The sequence below is a fragment of the Diceros bicornis genome, chromosome 30 (assembly GCF_020826845.1).
Source record: "Diceros bicornis minor isolate mBicDic1 chromosome 30, mDicBic1.mat.cur, whole genome shotgun sequence".
In the NCBI taxonomy this organism is placed as follows: domain Eukaryota; kingdom Metazoa; phylum Chordata; class Mammalia; order Perissodactyla; family Rhinocerotidae; genus Diceros; species Diceros bicornis.
In genome coordinates, this window is record NC_080769.1 from 8456839 (window position 1) to 8475959 (window position 19121).

Genomic DNA, 19121 nt, shown 5'->3' on the forward strand with positions numbered 1-19121 from the left:
CCAGCGGCGAGCCTGACCTCTGGCACCAGCCAGGCCTGGAGGACGGGGCGAGGGTGCCGGTACCTGTGCAAATCTCCTTCTTTGGCTTCTAAGAAGTTCACCGTGTACTTGACAGACTTGGCCATCAGGATCCGGATGTCAAACGTGTCCTGGGGAGAAACCACAGGGGTGACCTGGCCTCAGGCGCAGGGGCCAGGGAGGAAGGGGAGAGCCCGGCCCCTCTCACCAAGTCTGGCCGTGGCCTCGAGGCCAGTGGGCTAAAACCAGCTTGCCCTTGTCGGACATGCGGCGGGAGCATGAACTGGCGCAACGCCGTGGAAGGCAATGAGGTGATAGCTCCCACAGTGACAGCTGTTCATATGCACCGACGACTTGGCAGCGCCACTTGTGGGAGTTTAACCCACAAGTAAAGCTGCACGTGTACAAACTTACATGTGTAATGACAGGCTGTCTAAGGAGCCACACACTGGAAACCACCTAATTAAGCCAACCGTGGCCCGTCCGTAACAGACCGTGTGTATGTGCAAAAGAACGAACAGGCTCTTTGTGAACAGATGGGGGAAAATCTCTGAGATAAATCGTTACGCAGATTCACCAAAAAAAAGCAAGTTAGAGAACTGTGTGCTGACGTCCGCCCCCAGCTATGAGGGAGAGTTTATATCAGACCAGCACTCCTGCCTAGAACTACACGAGCTGAATAAAATACAAAGGAGGAAAAACCCCAGTTGTCTGAAAGCGTTGGAGAGCAACCACAGCTGCCACGGCTCTGGGGCCAAGATCTGGAGAGAAGGGAGATGCTTTTGGCTTGCGCCTTCCCCCTGGGGTGGGACCTTTCATCTGCCTCCCTGGGTGGGGAAAGCAAAACGGGGCTCAGGGTCCCCCAGGCAGCTAGGACTCAAGGGACCAAGACGCTAAGGAAAAGGGAACTGGAAACACGAGGTGGCTATTCTGCGTGCGATTGCACTTCGCGGCAATTGCCAATCCCTGAGCTGCATGTGGGGGGGGTTAGAGACACCAAGCAGAGAGCCACTCTAAGACACTAAAAAGCTACGGCTCAGCAGTGTATCGGTGCTGGGAGGCCAGGACGAGGGGCCCGGTGACCCGCTGGGCTCTGAGTCCGTGAGCGCTACGCACTAAAGCAGTGGTTCTCAAAGTGTGGTCCCTTCCCGAGCACCCTCAAGGTCAGAACTATTTTCATAATACTAAGATGTTTTCTGCCTTTTTCATTCATTCGGGCAACTGGGACATCACAACAGACTGAATGCAGAAGCAGAATCCAGTTGTCTTTTATTAAGCCAGAGATTAAAGAGATCTGCAAATTAAAAATGCCACTAATCTCAATGAAAAGTTTTGGAAAATAGTTTTTTTCTTAAAAATGCTATTTATGTTAACATGTAATTTTTTTTTTATTTCTAAATGAATTAAAATAATTCAAAGTGAATAAATAAAATAAATGAATAAAAATCTGTACTTTTAAGTTTCCTGGGCTTAGTTTTTAATACCAATAGATACTAATGGTTTGAGAACCACTTCTCTACAGGGAAGCTAGGAAATAGACCAGCGGAACCGAGTCTGAAAAGCAGCCTCCAGATATCTCAAATGCCTGATAGGACCAAGGTGGTCTGTCCATATGGCTGGCTCTGCCTGGAGAAAACCCAGTCCTTAGAAGGAAAGACATCCTCCAGAGCCTCTACAGCTTTTCATTCTGGCATTCAATGACCAGGCATACCAAGAGACAGAACCAAAGGATAAGAACCAAAAACCAAGAGAATAAACACAGGACAGAAATACACTTACCACTAAAACAATCAGAGACTTATAATTACTATGTTCAAGAAAAAAGGTGAAAAAAATTACTATGTTCAAGAAAAGTGAAAAAATGGAGAATTTCTAAGAGAACTGAAATAGTAAAAAATAAGCAAAATGAAATTCTAGAACTGGAACTAAGAATTAAAAAATCAGATTAGACATAGCAAAAAGGATTGGAGTTGGAAAATGGATCAGCAGAAAATATGAAAATGAAGCAATCAAGAGAACAGAGGATGGAAAATACAGAAAAGAATGTAAGAGCCATCTGAGACTTGGTGAAAAGGTCTACTGTACACATAATCAGTCCCAGAAGGAGAAGAAGAAGGGGGCAGGGGCAGAGTTTAAAGAGATACTGCCCAAGAGCTTCCCAAAACCAGGGGCAAAACAATAATATATGCCTTATTAAAACAAAAGAAGGGAAGAAAAGAGTTAAAAAGAAACAACAGTCAGGATAAATAGAAAAATAGTAAGATGATAAGATTTATACCAACATAAAGACCAGTAATTACATTAAATGGAAATGGTCTAAATATTCTCATTAAAAGACAAAAAAAAAAAAAAAAATCAATCTGGTTAAAAAACAAAACCCAAATACATGCTGCTTATATGAGAGAAACCTTACGTAATAAAGACACAAAAAGGGTAAAAGTAGAAGGATGGAAAAAATTGCACAAATGTTGACGAAGAGAAAGCCAGAGTAGCTGAACTACTATCAGAAAAAAATAGACTTTGAGGCAAGAAGTATTACTGGAAATAAAAAAAAACGTTTTTTATAATGACAAAAGGATCAATCAACAGGAAGATATAATAATCCTAAACCTGTATGCACCTAATAACATAGTGTCAAAAAATATAAAGCAAAAACTATCAGAACCAAACGGAAAAATAAATCAGTAATAGATAGGAAAAGCAGATCAAAAACTCAGTAGAGAGATCTGACCAACATGATTAACAAATGTGACCTAATGGATGTTAATACAACACTGTACTCAACAAGTGATTAATATTCATTTTTCTCAAGTATACACAGAACATAAACCAAAACAGACCACATACTGGGCGTAAAGCAACTCACAACAAATTTCAAAAGACTAAAATCATACATTGCACCTTCTCTGACCACAGAGAAAGTAAGAACAGTATGTTGATTATGCTATATTTTGAGAGGAAAAAAGGCTAAAATATATATATATATTTGTATATGCACATTTAGGTATAAAACTTCTGGAACGATATACCAGAAATACTGTTTGCCTACAGGAAGAAGAACTGTGTGGCTGGGGACACAAGTGGGGAGGCTTTTCACTTTTAAATATTTTGGTTTTTGAACCACGGGTCTATATATCACTTTGAAAATCTCAATAATTAAAAATCAATCAAAATCAGTTCACCAAGGATCAATTCACTTAATAACAGTGCGCATGTATTGCACGCTTACTGTGTGCCTAGCACTCTACATGCATTGCCACTTTACCAACATCCTCTGTGCAGGGGCAGAAGCGAGAGCTCAGAGAGGGGCAGTGGTTTCCCTAGGGCTGCACAGCCTGCACAAGGCCTGAGAGGAAAGCCCATGCTCCCCTCTCGTCACCCCAGAGGAGGGACACGCTCAGTGCTAAGTGCGATAGTGCCCCGGCTGTCCTACTCACCACCACAGGCTGCCGGAAATACTCATCCACCGCGGCGCCTCGGAGGGCCGACAGGTCCACTCCGTGGAAGGATGGCTGGTACCTGCAGAAAGCCCCGCCCCCCCCATGGCAAGGTCACCAGCAGCGGGAGAGGCAGATGGGGCAGCCTGGCCACTCTCCCAGCCGGCCCTCGGCCCTCGTCCAGCCCAAGTCCCGCAGGCCCTCCTGAGGATGAGGGGGAGAGGCGGGGCTGTCACTGAGAAGGGGGGACGCCAGGGCACACTCACCAGAAGTTGGCCTTGGTGAACTGCTCCATGTAGAGCTGTTCGTCCGTGAAGGGCGCGAGGTGGACGTCACCAATGGTGGGGAACATGTTTCCTGGGAGTGGGGGGCAGGGAAGGGTGCCGGCGTCAGGGTGGGACATCCTGCGGGGCCTAGCAGGGCCTCCAGAGGGCCCCAGGACCCCCGACCCTGGGCCTTCCCAGCCGCTCATTCATTCATTCACGCATTCGTCCGACGCAGAGGTACTGAGCACCTACTCTGCTCGTGGCCACAGCAAGCGCCTGACACGCACCATCTCCCTAAACCTGGACAGCCAGCCGGGGAGGCGAAGGGCCTGTCCTTCTGTTCCATTACTGGGCGGGAGGCGGGAGGGCGGCTCCCAGAGCCCTGGGGGGTAAGCAAGTGGCGCCCGGGGTGTGGCCAGGCCTCCAGGCCCTGCTGTCAGCCAGGCAGTGCATCTCAGGCCCTGTTTTCCTTGGACAGATGGGCAGCCGGGAAAGCGAAGCAAAGTGCTCTGGACAGAGCGAGGGTGAGCCCCAGGCCCTGCTGTCCGTGACCTCAGCTGGGGCCAGGGCTGGGTGGGGACCTGGCTGAATCCCCCCCTCAGGGACTGCCCAGGCTCTGGCAGGCAGGCGGCCAGGGGTGGGCCACTTGGGTCCTCTATCACTATGACTCAACCACCAGACAGATGCGTCAGGGCCAGTGGCCGGGAGAGCCAGGGCTGGGGAGGCCCCGCCTCCCTCGGGGAGTCCAGGCCGCGTCACCTGGCCTCCAGATGTGGGCCTCCCTCGCTCCCTCCCTCCTGTCTGCGGGGGAGGGCCCCGAGGCGCTAGCAGGAATCCGCCTGCTCCCCGAGCCACCCCGGCGGGGGTGGGGAGAGGCTCGCTCTGCCTGGAGGCCACCTGCCCGGAGGGAGCTTGCCAGCCCCCTGGGGCATCATAGGAAAGTACCCGGCCCTGCAGGCACCTAAAGGTGTGCGGCTGGGGGAGGGCTCCCTTTAGTCCCCCCAAAAGAGCTTCCTGAGATGGCATGCAGCCACGCCCCGCAGGCTGGGGCAGGGGGCGGCGCTGGCCCCGGCCTCATCTGGGGCAGCCTGCTTGACCAGCCGAGTGAGCGTGCAGCTGCCCAGCAGAGCCTGACGCCCGTCTGTCCTCACGTCCCATAAGGAGGAGCCCGCTCTGCTGGGGCCGCCACCCCCAGCCCAGCTTGGCGTACCTGCAGGGCAGAATGGGAGGAGAGGCTCCAGGACAACCCCCGGGGCAGCCTCGCTTGCCACACTCACCCCCGGGACTCAGGACCCAGCCGTGGGACATGGCAGCCACCCCCCTCCAGGAGCAGAGCCTGGATCCAGGAAGACTGGAGGACGGAAGTGGGTACACCCCACAGACCCACACACCCCCGCCACGGGCTCCCTCAGTCCGCTGGCTTCCCACGCTCTGCCCCGGGGCCACTGTCCCGGCCAGGGTCCTCCTGTGCCACGGACACACGTGTGCACACACACGCAACTCCTTGCTTGTACAGAGTACTCAGACACGGACACAAACCCAAAACAGAGAGAAACAACACCCGCTGGCAGACACACGGGGTGTGCAGAGACCCCCAGTGACACGGATGGGCAGGTGTAAACAGCGACCAGTGCCCCAGGAGCAGGGACAGGCAGGCGCAATGACACGGACAGGAGGCCACGGGTGGGCACGCCGGACAGCTGACCCCCATAGACGAGAACGCCCACCCCGGTCTCCCTGGCTCTGAGGAGCGCAGGGGCCCGTCAGGCTGAGGGCAAGGTCCACAGTGCTGGGAACGAAGAGAGGCCAGCCCCTCGGGAAGGTGCCCCCCACACAGCTTCATCACACCTTCTGCACCTGCCACCTTCCCTGCCGGACACTGTCCCCGAGACACCAGGGCCAGCCCGGAGGCTCTCTGGAGGCCCGAGCAGGCCGGGCAGGTGGATGTCAGGCCTTGTTTGGGGCCTGGGGCTCCCGAGCCACAGCCAGCGGGGGCAGGGCTGGGGTATGGCGCAGGGGGCGAAGGCCCAGACGCCCCTTGCACCCCAAGCCGCCGACGCAGGCAAGCAGGGAGCTGAACCACAATCGTGCCGCCTGAGCAGCAGCCGGGGGCTCTCCGCAGGGACCCTGGTGGCGCACCCCTGGCCTCCGGGCCCAGGGTCCCCGGCACGGCGGCCCACACGGCCACGGGGACACTCACCGCCGGGCCGCAGGTACTTCTTGGCATGGAGGTAGCTCTCGAGCATGCGCTCGTTGAAGAGCATGTAGCCCATGGGCTCCGAGATGATGATGTCCACCTGCTCGGGCAGCGAGACCTCCTCCACCTTCCCGGGGATGACCACGATGCGGTCCGTGAGGTTGTTACTCTTCACCAAGACCTGCGGGCCGGCAGGCCAGGGGGTCACGGGGGGCCCTGCGCCCACCCGCCACTGGTCCTCACCCGACCCCTCCCCTCGGGGGCCTCCGCCCACACCAGTCACCAAATGCCCTCTGCCTCCTGTGTCGGATCCTAAGCACAGCCGTGATGAGCCACGGCCCACTAAGTGCTCCCTGTGGCCCCAGCCTCTCTCAGGGAGCCCTGCTGTGGCTCCCCGGACGCTGATGTCACCTCCACCCTGCGAGGACAACTGCTGCTGGCAGCAGAGACGGGACAGTAGACTTTGCTCCAGCCACCAAAGCAAAACTTGGACACACCCTCCACCCAGCGATTCCAGGGCTCGGAATGTATCCTGGGGACACAATCGCACAAGGCAAAGGTGACAGCAGTCCAGGGATTCAGTGCAGCAGTGGTTTGTACAGCAAAGACTGAGGAGCAGCCTAAGTGTCACCAACAGTCTGTGTCTACACAAACAAGCGGCGGTCCAGGCGGAGGATGCTCTGCAGCCGCCAGGAAGAGTGAGGATGCTCTTTATATGACAACACAGGAGAGGGAGCAATGCAGGTGTGAGAGGGCGAGGGGGCTGGGAGCCAGGGCAGGGGGAGCATCTTGCCTGTCTACCCTTTTGAACATTGTGAATGAAGGTTTCAGCGCAAAAAAGGAAAAATGGAAATGACAGCGCACACTAATAACATGAAATCCTGATGTTAAATGCATTTTGCAAATGTGGGAAGTGGGGCACAGAGACAGGGGCCGCTCGCCTGGGGCCTGCATGACTGCACAGTCCACCCCCTGGAGACCCCAAACCACCCCTGAACCCAGTGGGTGACCACCAGTCATGGAGGGGACATCATCAGGCCCAGCAAGCCCCTCCCTCCCCAAACCACTCAGTTTGGGGGACAAGAGACCAAAGTAGAGAAGTGACGTCCCCAGGCTCCCCTGGATCCAGGGCTCAGGTCTCCTGGGGGTTCCCAGCAGGGCCGGCTTCCCCAGGCTGGGGGGGGACAAGGACGAGGACAGGCTGGAGGTCCCAGTGGGCCGCTGACCTCGGCGTGCTGGGCCATGGTGCTGGCCTCCACTGCATAGATCTTCCGTGCTCCAGCTTGGGCGGCGAAAAATGACAGGATCCCCGAGCCACAGCCGACATCAAGGACAATCTGAGGGAGGAGGGGTGTGAGAACACGACGCCAGTGAAGTGACGGGCATCACCGGCCACTGACCCCTGCCACACTGCCCCCTGAGCGCGCCCGTGCCGCCGCCTGCGTCCCCGCAACACGGGCCGGCAGCCCACAGGCTGGTTTTGGAGAGCCGCTCGGACCACATGGAACCCCTGGTTCTGAGTCTGAGGGCGGCAGACAGCGAGGACGTGAAGACTGTTACACACTTGTGGACCCGGGAAGGAACGGTTCGGGCCGTGAACTGTCGCTGCAGCACAGCGGACAGCTGGCTGTCACTGGAGTCACAGTGCCCACAGTTTCTCGAGGAATGACCGCTTGTTGGTGAGGACACTTCTGAGCCCCGCTGCATGACCACTGAGGCTCAGGGCTGCCGGCCAGGCCCACACGCTGGGCAGAGAGTGGGCAGCCTCTGACTCCAGGCCCACATGGGGCATCCAGCAACCTGGGAGGAGCCCCCGGGGAAGATCCCACTCAGCCCCAACCCTGAGGCCCTCAGGCCTCTGGATCAGCTGGGCTGAGGGCGAGGTCCTCCCCCCAAGCCTGCTGGGCAGCTGGGAGGTGTCCCTCTGGGGCCTCTGCAGCCCTCGCAGGGAGGAAAGGGGCCTGGGGGCGTGTCAGTAGCAATGTCTCCAAGCAGTGGCTCAGCTGGGCGCCCCTCCAGGGCTGGTGACCCCATGACATGGGCTCCTGGAAGAGTCTAGGCCCGTGTGTGGCATATTGTCCCACGTTCTGGATTCATCTGATTGCTTCTGCATGAGCGGAATCAGGTAAACGTTTCTGGTTGCAAAGCACATGCGCATTCTAAAGAACTGCTCTGGGCGCAGAGTAAGCGCCCAGTAGGGGAGCTGGGACTGTCAGGTGGGAGGGCCTCGGGGTGCCAATCAGAGCTCTAGGTGAGCCAGGAATGGATCTCCATCCTGGGAGAGCTGGAAGGGACTTCGCTGAAGGAGGGTGCCCTTCCCGGGCCCCCAGCGCTGCCCTGGCTCGGCTCACACGACCACAGGACGCCGGGAGGGCCTGGGAAGGATGCAGCAAGGACTGCTGCGGCGAGGACAACGCCCCCCGGGCTGCGGGGCACAGGGTGCTGAGGGGATCGTCAGCAATCCTGGGGGGCAAGACCAAGGCGCTGGAGGAGGCAGATCCCACGGACCTTGTGGCGAGCCCCTAACAGACATTGAGAAAAACAAGCTATTTGGTTCACAAGGGAAAACAAACTCTAGAAGAGAGTCGGAAGAGAAGGGAATAAATGTTCCCCTTGGAGCATACATACTCGGGACTGCTCGCTCTCTTTTTAATCATGAGTATACATTACTTGGTAACATTAAGATTTTAAAACAAATTAGGAAAGTAACTAGATAATTACACTATATCCATGTGACTTAACAGTATGTCCCAAGACATACGATTATGTGAGGGAGAAGTATTTTGCAGGAAGACTATGTAGAATGCAATCTTATTTTGTAAAAAATGATTAAATGAAATATCTCTAAAATATATATGCTGATACGGTCCTGCACCACACAACGACGTTCCGATCAACGACGGACTGCATATACGACGGTGGTCCCACAGATTAGTACCACGCAGCCTAGGCATGTAGGAGGCTGTACCACCCAGCTTTGTGTAAGGACACACTATGATGGTCACACAAGGACAACACTGCCTAATGACACATTTCTCAGAACGTGTCCCTGTTAAGCAGCACATGACTACATATGATGGAAAAATCTGGAAGAAGAGATCTTCACTGTTGGCGATGGTTGTTTTGGAGGGAAATGACAGAGGCCTTTTATGCCTATATTATACACACTGGGTTTTAACAAAAAGTAGATTTTGCTTTTGTGATCCACGAAAGCAAAAAGAAAATTAGAGACAACTGTGGCAGTGAGGTGGGCGCGGGGCGGGGCGGGCGGGGAGGGCGGGGGCATGGGGGGCGCCACGAGGAGCGCTGGCGGCCGGGTGCCCACCTTGTCCTTGAAGTCCGTGTGGTTCTGCAGGATGGCGCGCTGGTAGGTGCCCGTGCGGACGTAGTCCTGCATCATGTTCTGCTGCTGGGACAGGTAGCCGTAAAACTGCGACACAGACACGCCGATGGCACCGGGCGCGCAGCCGAGGCCCCGCCTTGGCACAAGCCTCCCTCTGGAGGCCGTACCCCTCTGTCAGCCTGGACCCGCTGCAGCAGGAAGCGGAGGGCAGCCCCCAGGGGCGATACAGCCACCATCACCGTGGCTGAAGGACAGAGCTGGATGCGGCCTGGACCAGGAGAACTCAAGGTGTGCCACGGGCGGGGTCCTGGAATCAGGGGCCGCGTGCCCCACTAGGGGCCCCAAAGAAGTGGGGGAACAGATCAAAAAGAACCCAGAACTATCAGTGCCAGGTGGTGAGGTGCGCGGGGTCTCTCTGTAAGACAACGGGCGACCGGGGGCTGCGCGGCACCTGGCCAGGGGCCAGGCTTTGGCACCAGGCTGACCTGGCTTCCCATCTTGGCTCTGGTACATAATAGCTGTGTGACTTGGATCAAGTCACTGAAGCTCCCTGAGCCTCAGTTTTCTCATCTGTAAACTGGGGACAGTAAGTACTTACCTCCCAGAGTTGTCGGGAGGGGGCAAGTACTTCCGTGCATTTAAAAGCACGTGGACCACCGCCTGGCCTGCCGTACATGTTCAGTACATTGTAACTGAGCTATCGTTACTCAAAATGCTTGCTACTCAAAATGCTTGTGGACCTGAGCTCCCCCTGCACTCAGATCCTTCCAGCAACCCTCCTGGGTAGACACTGGCATCTCCGCTTCACAAATAAGGAAACCGAGGCCCAGCCAGCGGAGGAAACCTGCCCAAGCTTACGCGGCTAGTAAGGGGCAGAGCCAGGCCGTGACCCGGGTGGGCCTGCCCTGTGCCATGTGGCCTCCTGGGGGCCACAGGGGGAGCAGCCTGGACGAGGGGGCGCACACCCACCTGGAAATACTGCACGGCCGAGGACTCCTCTGTGCGTTCGCTGAACACCGACCGCTCCAGGGTGTGGCCGCGGCAGGTTTTCAGGATGTTGTAGAAGGAACAGAAATCTGGAAGGGGAAGGCCGGGTCATGCGTTGCCATCTCAGGGGTGTGGGGGGTCAGACTGACCGGTGGCCCTCTCTCCACAGAGGTGCACACCCCGACTTTTCTACCTTGAGCACATGCAACTTGGCAGTTTCTTTTTGCCAAATGTTTAAATCTGAGGACAAGCAGAAGGGCAGCCAAGCCTGCCGCTTGGTGGCTGACACGGGAGAAGGCAGGTGTCACGCCCTCGGGGTGAGTGTGCTCCCCGCGGCTGGAGGGGGTGGGCCTGGATACCTCGGTCAAGGGAAGAGTGGCCAAAGCCTTTGGAGGGCACACGCCTGCCGACCCGGGCGCCACACCTCTGGGACTCGCCCCAGCAAATACCCACCAGCCCACTCAGCGGCTCACAGCAGTGTCTGTGTAGCAGTGGACACAGGGGACGCCACACCTCAGTGTCCAGTAAGAGGGGACTGAGGAGCACGGCAGAGAACCGATGACCACTGGGCAGGACCGGATGGTACATGGCCCTCTAAAATGAACTCTGGGGGCTGGCCTGGTGGCGTGGTGGTTAAGTGCGCACAATCCGCTTCGGTGGCCCAGGGTTTGCAGGTTTGGATCCCGGGAGCGGACCTACGCCCCGCTCATCAAGCCACGCCAAGGTGGCGTCCCACATAGAAGAGCTGGAAAGCCGTACAACTAGGATACACAACTACGCACTGGGACTTTGGGGGAAAAAAAAAATCTTACACCAGACTCAGGAATCTGTATTTATCAAAAAAAATTTTTTAAATAAAATGAACTGTGTTTATTAACACACAATGATGACCACTAAATTGTATCAAGTAATTCAAAATCCTAAAGACAGAAAGTAGATGATGGTTACCAAGGGCTGGGGGAGGGCGATGGGGAGTTGGTGTTTAATGGGGACAGAGTTTCAGTTTGGGAAGATGAGAAAGTTCTGGAGATGGGTGGTGGTGATGGTTGCACAACAATGTGAACGTGCTTAATGCCACTGAACTGGACACTCAAAAAGAGTTCAAATGGTAAATTTTTTGTTATGTATACTTTACCACAATTTAAATAACAGGATTGAGAGGAGAAAAAAGTAAAATATTCATAGAGTAGAAAAAGACTAAAGGGATTTACACCAGTAACTCTCAATGGTTAATCCTGGTGGTGTTTTCTCAAACTTACTGTTTTAAACAAGGAATTTGGGTTATTTATGGAGGAAGTGGACTGTGAGGCCTAAGAACGCCTCCTGCAGGAGGTGGCCGGCCCCCTGGCTGCCCTCACGCCCCCTCGGCCTTCTCCTCCGCCCAGCGGTGGCTCTGAAGCGGCTGCACGAGGGCGAGTGGCCCAGGGGGTCTGGGCCGTGGGGAGTCTCCTCCGGTGGGGGCGCTGAGACAGGTGAGGGGCTCCGGGCAGCTGGCGGCCTCCCCCTCCTCGGCTCTCCCGCCCCAGCCCCTGCGCCCACCCTCAGGCTCACTGACGTCCACTCTGCGTGACCAAGTCCTGTTGTCAGAGCTTCCACGGGTCTCCAGCCCTGGATGCCCCACCACCTCCACTGCTGACCCCACCCCCGAGCCACCAGCAGCGCTCGCCTGGGGCTCCACAGCCCTCCTCAGAAACCTCGTGGATCCGTGTCCCCCAGACAGGTCTGCTCAGAACCCCCCGTGGCTTCTCTGCGCTCAGAACAGACTCAGGACCTCGTCCGGCCCCATCCTCTGCTGTAGGGAGGGCCGGGCCCCAGACAGCCTCCTCCAAGGGACAGGCCTCTCGGAGGAGGGGACACATGAGCCGACACATCCCCGCGCTCCGGGTCTCCGGCCGGGGCCGCGGGACGGAAGGAGGGACACGTACCGGTGGGCGTGGCGAACTGGATGAGGACGCTGTTGCAGCCAAGCGTGACGATGAAGGACTGCTTGCCCACGCGGCTGCACTCCGTCTCCCGGGACACCGAGCACTTGAACACGCACACGTCTTCATCTAGGAGCAGAGAGGCGGCCTGAGCTGCAGGTCCCAGGGCCAGCCCAGCGAGGCTCCCGGTCGGCTGCCTTTGTTCCAGTCGTGTCCATGCCACCCTCCCCCTCCCTCCTCTCGGCCCCCAGATTCTTTTGGGGTGCCACAAAACTGCCCGGGAAGCTCTGCCGTGTGCCCTGCCTGCCCAGCCTGTGCTGAGGACAAGGGGATGGCCGATCAGGCACTGGGGACACAGGCTGTGTGTGCCTGTGTCCTCAGGGAGCTCACTGTGCAGTGGGAGAGGAGGCCGGGTGTGCACAGGGGACCAGGGCTGAGATGGGGGGTGCCAGGCACTGTGGGGCCCAGCGAGGCATCCTGGCCCAGGGGCACCTCTGCCAGGACATGCTCTCAAGGAGTGCCTGCTGGTGCCAGGCCGGTCCACCCAGTGGGCACTGAGGTGAGAAGACACAGGTGGGCAAAGGGCAATGCTGGCAGGGTCAGAGGGTCATGGGGGGACCAAGGGCACCCCAGGACCAGCTAATGGAGGTAGGCATTCACTAGCAAATCCTTCTGGGTCACATGGGGGATCAGCGGCCTTCATAGCTGAGTTGGGGGGTGGTCAAGAGAGAATTCCCAGAGGCCCCTCTGCTTCCTTTGGCTGAGCCCTGTCCCCCCTGCATTGATGTGGCGTAGGGACTCACTGGAGCGGGGCAGTCTGGACACATGCCCCGTCCACGCCACTCAGTGTGTCACTTGGTCTCCCTGAGCCTCGGTTTTCTCATCTGCCAAATGTGACTAATGGCGGGGCAGGCAGAGGGCCAGGCACACGGCAGCTCTGCACCCCCATGCCCGCCGCTATTATTGTTACTAGTTAGTCATTCAACAAGCACACAGTGTGCCCACCTCGGCCAAACAGAGGAACTGAGCACCAGCAGGAACAGGACAAACCTCACGACGCTGCGGCCCTGATGCAGTGCAGCCGGACGGACACGGCATCAGTGTCATATTCTTGGCAAAAATTTTACCCTGGTCCCATCACAAGGGACAACGGACAGGGCCAGATCACGGGGCAGTCTGCAGGACAACCTGCCTGGTCTCCTCTAAAGGGCCAAGGTCAGGAAAGACAACAATTGCTGGGAGCGATTCCAGAGTGAGAGAGACTAAGAGATGTGACCGTCACATGCCAAGTGTGATCTGGGACTGGAGCCTGATGAGAAACTTTCCAAAAGCTACAAAGGACACATGGAAACATGTGAGTGTGGACTACAGGTGCGACCATTTTAAATGATGTGACAACAGCACTGTGGTGCTGTAGAAGAATGCCCTTATTCTTAGAAGACACGTGTGGAAGTATGTAGAGAGAATTCTCGTGATGTCTGCAACTTACTTTTGAGTGGCTCTTCAAATCAACAACAACAACAAAATATATGTATAGAGAGAAGCACGAGTACAGATGTGCAGAAATGTTCCCAAGTGCCCCAGAAGAGCCAAACCAATCTCAAAGGAGAACAAAGTTGGACGACTCACACTCCCCGATTTCAAAACTTACTACAAAGGTACAGTAATCAAAACAGAACAGTACTGTCAAAAGGAGAGAGAGAGAGGTGAATGGAAAAGAATCAGAGTCAAGAAATCAACTTCCGTTTATAGTCAACTGATTTTCAACAAGGGTGCCAAGAATATTCAGTGGGGAGAAAATAGTCTCTTCAACAAACGGTGCTGAAACATGGGACCTCTATGTGCCAAAGAACAAAGCTGGACCCCTACCTCACACCATATATACAACCAAACTCAAATGGATCAGTGACCTAAATGTAAGAGCAAAACTGTAAAACTCCTAGAAGAAAACACAGGGGTAAATCCTCATGACTTTGGATTTGGCAAAGGATTCCGAGATCTGACACCCAAAGCAACACTATCAAAAGAAAAACTTGATAAATTGGACTCCATCAAAATTGAAAACTTTCATGCATCAAAGGACACTATCAAGAAAGTGATGGGCCGGCCCTGTGGCTTGGTGGTTAAGTGCGCGCGCTGCGATGCTGGTGGCCCGGGTTCGGATCCTGGGTGCGCATCGAGGCACCACTTCTCCGTTCATCCTGAGGCCGAGTCCCACATACAGCAACTAGAAGGATGTGCAGCTACGACATACTACTACCCACTGGGGCTTTGGGGGGAAAAAATAAAATAAATAAAATCTTTAAAAAAAAAAAAAAGTGAGAAGACAATCTACTAGATGGGAGAAAATATCTGCAAAGCATATGCCTGACAAGGATCTAGTGTCCAGAATACATAAAGAACTCCTAACAACAAAAAGATAAACCACCCAATTCAAAAAGGGGCAAAGGACTTCAACAGACATTTTTCCAAAGAAGATATACAGACGGCCAAGAAGCACATGAAAAGATGCTCAACATCATTAATCATTAGGGAAATGCAAATCAAAACCACAACGAGATACCACTGCACACCCACCAGGATGGCTATAATTTAAACCAAAAAAGGGGAAAAAGTGTTGGCGAGGATGTGTGGAAATTGGAACACTCACACCCTTGCTGGTGGGAATGTAAAATGGTGCAGCCGCTGTGGAAAACAGTTCAGTGGTTCTTCAAAAAGTTAAACATAGAATTACCATTTGACTCAGCAATCCTATCCTAGGTATGTACCCAAAAGAACTGAAAGCAGGTATTCAAACAAATACTTGTGTGCAAATACGCAAAGCAGTACTACTCACAAGAGCCAAAAAGTAGAAGCAACTCAGATGCCCATCAACTGATGAATGGATAAACAAAATATGGTAAATCCATGCAATGAGATATTATTCAGCCATGAAAAGGAATGAAGTCCTGACACACGCTGCCACATGGCTGAACCTCAGAAACACGATGCTAAGTGAAAGAAGCCAGACACAAAAGGTCACATATCTATGATGCCATTTATACGAAATTTCAAGAATCGGTATATCCACAGAGACAGAAAGCAAACTGGTGGTTGCCAGGGGCCGGGAAGAGGGAGAATGGGGAATGATTGCTTAATGGATACGAGGTTTCCTTCTGGGGTGATGAAATGTTTTGGAACCAGATAGAGGTGATGGTTACACAATACTGTGAGCGTACCAAATGACAGTGAATTATACACTTTGAAATTAGTGTTATGTAAATTTTATCTCAATAGAAAAAGAAACACGTTCCCGATCTGTGAATCTAGATAGGAAGCGCCTAAGGGAGTTCACCAGCTCCCTTGCTCTCCTCTGTGTAGTCTGAGCACTGGGCTGGGGCCATGCCACGGAGCAGGGCTCCTGGGGCCACAGTGGGGCATCGTCACCCTCCCGACCATGGGCAGGAGGGAAGAGCACACTGGCAGGCCTCTGCTCCAGGCTGACAGCCACATCGCACCCACAGGGGACCCAAGATAAGGTGCTCCCAAGTCCAATGATACGCAGGCCCCAGGAAGAGACCCCAAACCTTACCCTGGTGGTCATGCCCACGCCCCTCCTGGTGCAGGAGATAGAGCGATCTGCTGGCTGCGCCAGGGGGACAGCGAGCCCAGGAAAGGCCTCTGTTTACGAAGCAGCCTGGCAACCCGGCCAGTTGCCCTAGGCGCCCCCTGCAACCTGGCGCCGGGCTGGCGACCACAAGAACCTGTGGCCGAGCATAGCTTGGCTGCGTCTGGAGGGGCTGGGCTCGGGCCAGGGAGGCTGGCGCTGAGGGCGACCCGACCTGTCCCATCCCGGCAGTGGCAACCAAAGCCCGGGGAGCCAGGCTTTTGTGAGAGTCACGGCTACGCCGCCCCAGGGCCAGTCCCTGGCACACAGGAGGTGCTCAGTAAATATTTGACAAACCAAAAAAAAAAAAGCTGGACCGTGTTCCGAGTGTGTTTACAAGCATCAGGAGAAGCGCAAGCTCTCGCAGCGGCACTGGAGGCCTGCATAACCCGTACCCCTCCTTCACCAGCCTCTCCCCTCCCCAGCCCCCACCACGGCCACACGCACTCCCCCACCCCCAGGGGCCAGCTCCTGGCCTTTGCAAGTGCTGTTCCCTTTTCCCCTTCTCTCCCTTCCCTTCACTAGGATGGCCTCTCAGGATGATGGTGGAGTGGAGCTGGGATGCACACCCAGCCTCCCAGCTGCCAGACAGCTCCTCGCGGGGAGAGTGTCCTGGGAGAGGGCTTCTCCCCCAGAAAGGGGCCCAGGGCCCGAGCCCACAGGGCCTGGACCCAGCAGTGGTGGTCAGGTCCCCCCACCGGCACAGCCCCGTTGGCCAGCAAACCTTCGGGTAGACTGGAAGGCTGGCCCCTTCCTCTCAAGTCACCGTGTCCTTCAGCCATCAGTGGGTGAGCCCGGGAAGAGGCAGGAACTCGACTCTGTGCCCTGCCTCCAGGGACCGGTGCAGAGAGCGCCACCCTCGTCACATCGGCCCACGTATTCGGGGGCTGTGTGCACGTGGCCCGGAGAGGGGGTTGGGGGGCTGCTGTGATGATTTAAGGGGGGGCGACCATGAAAGGGGCTGTCGGCCGGGAGGCTGGGCTGGTGCCCGCCGAGCGAGGTCGGGCAGGGCTGGTGCTTCTTTTCCCTGCGGTAAAGGATCGGGTGGGCTGGGCTATGGACAGGCCCACTGCCCGGCCTCCCCCTGCCACACTGCCACACTGTCAAGTCTGTCCTGTGGAGCTCTGGGGCCAGGGGGTGGGGGGCCGGAACGGCCAGCGCCAGCCCCACAGGGTGAGCAGTGCTCTGGGGCAGTGGCGGGAATCCTGGCAGGGTAGGAAACTGCCACACCTGCCTTGCTCCCCGGGAGGCAAGGCCTCCGAGTATTCATGTCGCGAACCCCGAGTTCCCATGGGGAGCCGGGCCCAGCCCCCGCCCACACCCTGCCGAGACTGGGACGGGGCTGAGATGTCAGAATGCGAGCACTTTCCAGGGCCGGGCTCTGCTCCCACACTTTCCCCGGACCCCTCAGAGCCGCCCCCGGGGGTATCTACTGTCACCGCCCCATTGGCTCAGATGAGGAACCAGGGCTCAGGCGGGTTAAGTGTCTTGCTCAGGGTCACACAGCGAGTGAGTGGCTGAGCTGACTGCTCCAGGATCTGGGCTGCTGGCTAACGTGCTGGACGACCTCTCTGCGCTTCCTAGAGCAGGGGACGGCCAACCTTCTCTGTAAAGGACCAGACAGTAAATATTTTCCGCTTTGCAGGCCGTATCATCTCTGCTAGCACGACTCGACTCTGCACAGACAACACGTAAACTGCGTATGGCTGTGTGCCAATCAAACTTGATTCACAAACCCAGCAGGGGAGCCTAGAACTACAGGTGCAGAGAGGCTGGGCGCTAAACCCCCTCTGCATCCACTCCCTCATTTGCTCACCAGACACTGAGAGGTGGAGACACCCTCCCCATCCCAGAGGAGGTGAGGGCAGCCAGGTGGCCAGAGCGACGAGGACCCCCAGGTCATCATCTCCAGGTAGAGTGTCCGAGTTGAGCTGAATTGTAGGAGAGCCAGCTGGAGTCAGGGAATCGCTTGGTGTGTGGGGACCCCCAGCACCTGGCGATCAGAAGTGTCCGTGTGAGCACTGAGAGTAAGGGAGACACACAGGAGGAGTGTTTTCCCTGGAGGGGCCCAGGAGAGAGAACGGAGCAATCAAGACAGCGTGGCTGGGGAGTGTGGCTGCTCCACAGCCGTGGGCAGCACTGGGAGGGACCATGTGCTGAGAGAGAGACAGGGCTGGAGGAGGAGCTGCTGGCAAGGCAGGAGATGAGGCAGCTGGGAAGTGGGCAGCTCTCAGGGGGACCAGGCTGCCTGCTCCCCCCCCACCACAGCACCCACCCTGATGCCCCCTCCTGTCCATGGGATCCAGGACAGCAGAATCTGGGGGACCCTGAGGCACAGGGGGCTCCCTGGTCCTGGGCTCGAAGGAAAACGCCCTGCTCGCCACCTCATCGCTGGGCCTAACCCAGGGCCCGGCACTCAGGCGGGCCTCAAAAGAGCTGGCTGACTCCAGGAGAGGCAGACACAGGGAGCCCTGTCTCAGGGGCCCTGACCAGATGGTCCCAGGGGACGTGCCAAGCCTCCAGTCACCTCCCAGTCAGAGTCTGCTGTGGTACTGGTCTGCTTACACCCCTCCGGGGTTTCCCAGAGCCTTCCAGAACAAGTCTAAACTCCTTAGAGGGCTCACGAGCCCCCTGCCAATGTCTACAGTCTTGTCATGCCCCTCCATCTCTCCATGCCCTCCATCTCTCCACCTGAGCCACGCTGACCTCGCCACCCCCCAGACCATGGACCGAAAGACGTCTCTCTGGCCTCTGTGCCTCCTGAAACCTGAAACACCCTCTGCCTCTTTTCCTGCATCCCCATCGTCTCCCCCTGGAGGTCCTCCATCGCTTCCTGGACAAGCCCCAGTAGCATGGCGGCTCCTTATTTAACACCAGTCTTGCTCGCCCACCTACGACCCAGTGAAACACGGACCCAGGGCTCTGCGTGTGGCCGGCACCCGGGGATGCTGACCTGCACGGTGGCCGCGGGGCAGGAGGTCCAGGAGGCCGGGCCTCTTTCCTACATGCAGGAGGCAGCTGGTGTGGGGGTCCAGGTGCCCAGGCCCTGATGACGTGCATGGCCCAGGAGGGTCACTTAACTGCTCCAGGACGCTGGGTGCTGGGCAGGCGCACGCTAACGTTCCTACGACTACTGTTCAACTTCTCCCTCCCCCTCAATTCCGGAAAGAATGGAACAAGCAGTGGGTGCTCGGGCCCTTCAGGCTGCACAGACCTGGGTCAGAGGGACCCAGTGGAACAGGGACAAATGCCTGGAGTTAAACTCGCCTCCCTTGAACCCTTCCATCCCCGCGCAAGGTGAGAGC

The 19121-nt window shown here is 56.1% G+C and overlaps 1 protein-coding gene across 2 annotated transcripts in view; it reads right to left on the reverse strand.

Moving 5' to 3' along the window:
- Positions 1-19121, reverse strand: part of CARM1 (coactivator associated arginine methyltransferase 1) — a 38363-nt gene that overhangs the window by 3125 nt on the left and 16117 nt on the right. For both annotated transcript variants that reach the window (XM_058525679.1, XM_058525678.1), the window contains exons 2-9: positions 12174-12299; positions 10231-10337; positions 9244-9348; positions 7145-7255; positions 5922-6099; positions 3722-3812; positions 3456-3537; positions 64-149 (exon numbers count right to left, since the gene is read on the reverse strand). In XM_058525679.1, coding sequence (XP_058381662.1) covers positions 64-149; positions 3456-3537; positions 3722-3812; positions 5922-6099; positions 7145-7255; positions 9244-9348; positions 10231-10337; positions 12174-12299 — 886 coding nt within the window. The remainder of the gene's footprint in view (positions 1-63; positions 150-3455; positions 3538-3721; positions 3813-5921; positions 6100-7144; positions 7256-9243; positions 9349-10230; positions 10338-12173; positions 12300-19121) is intronic.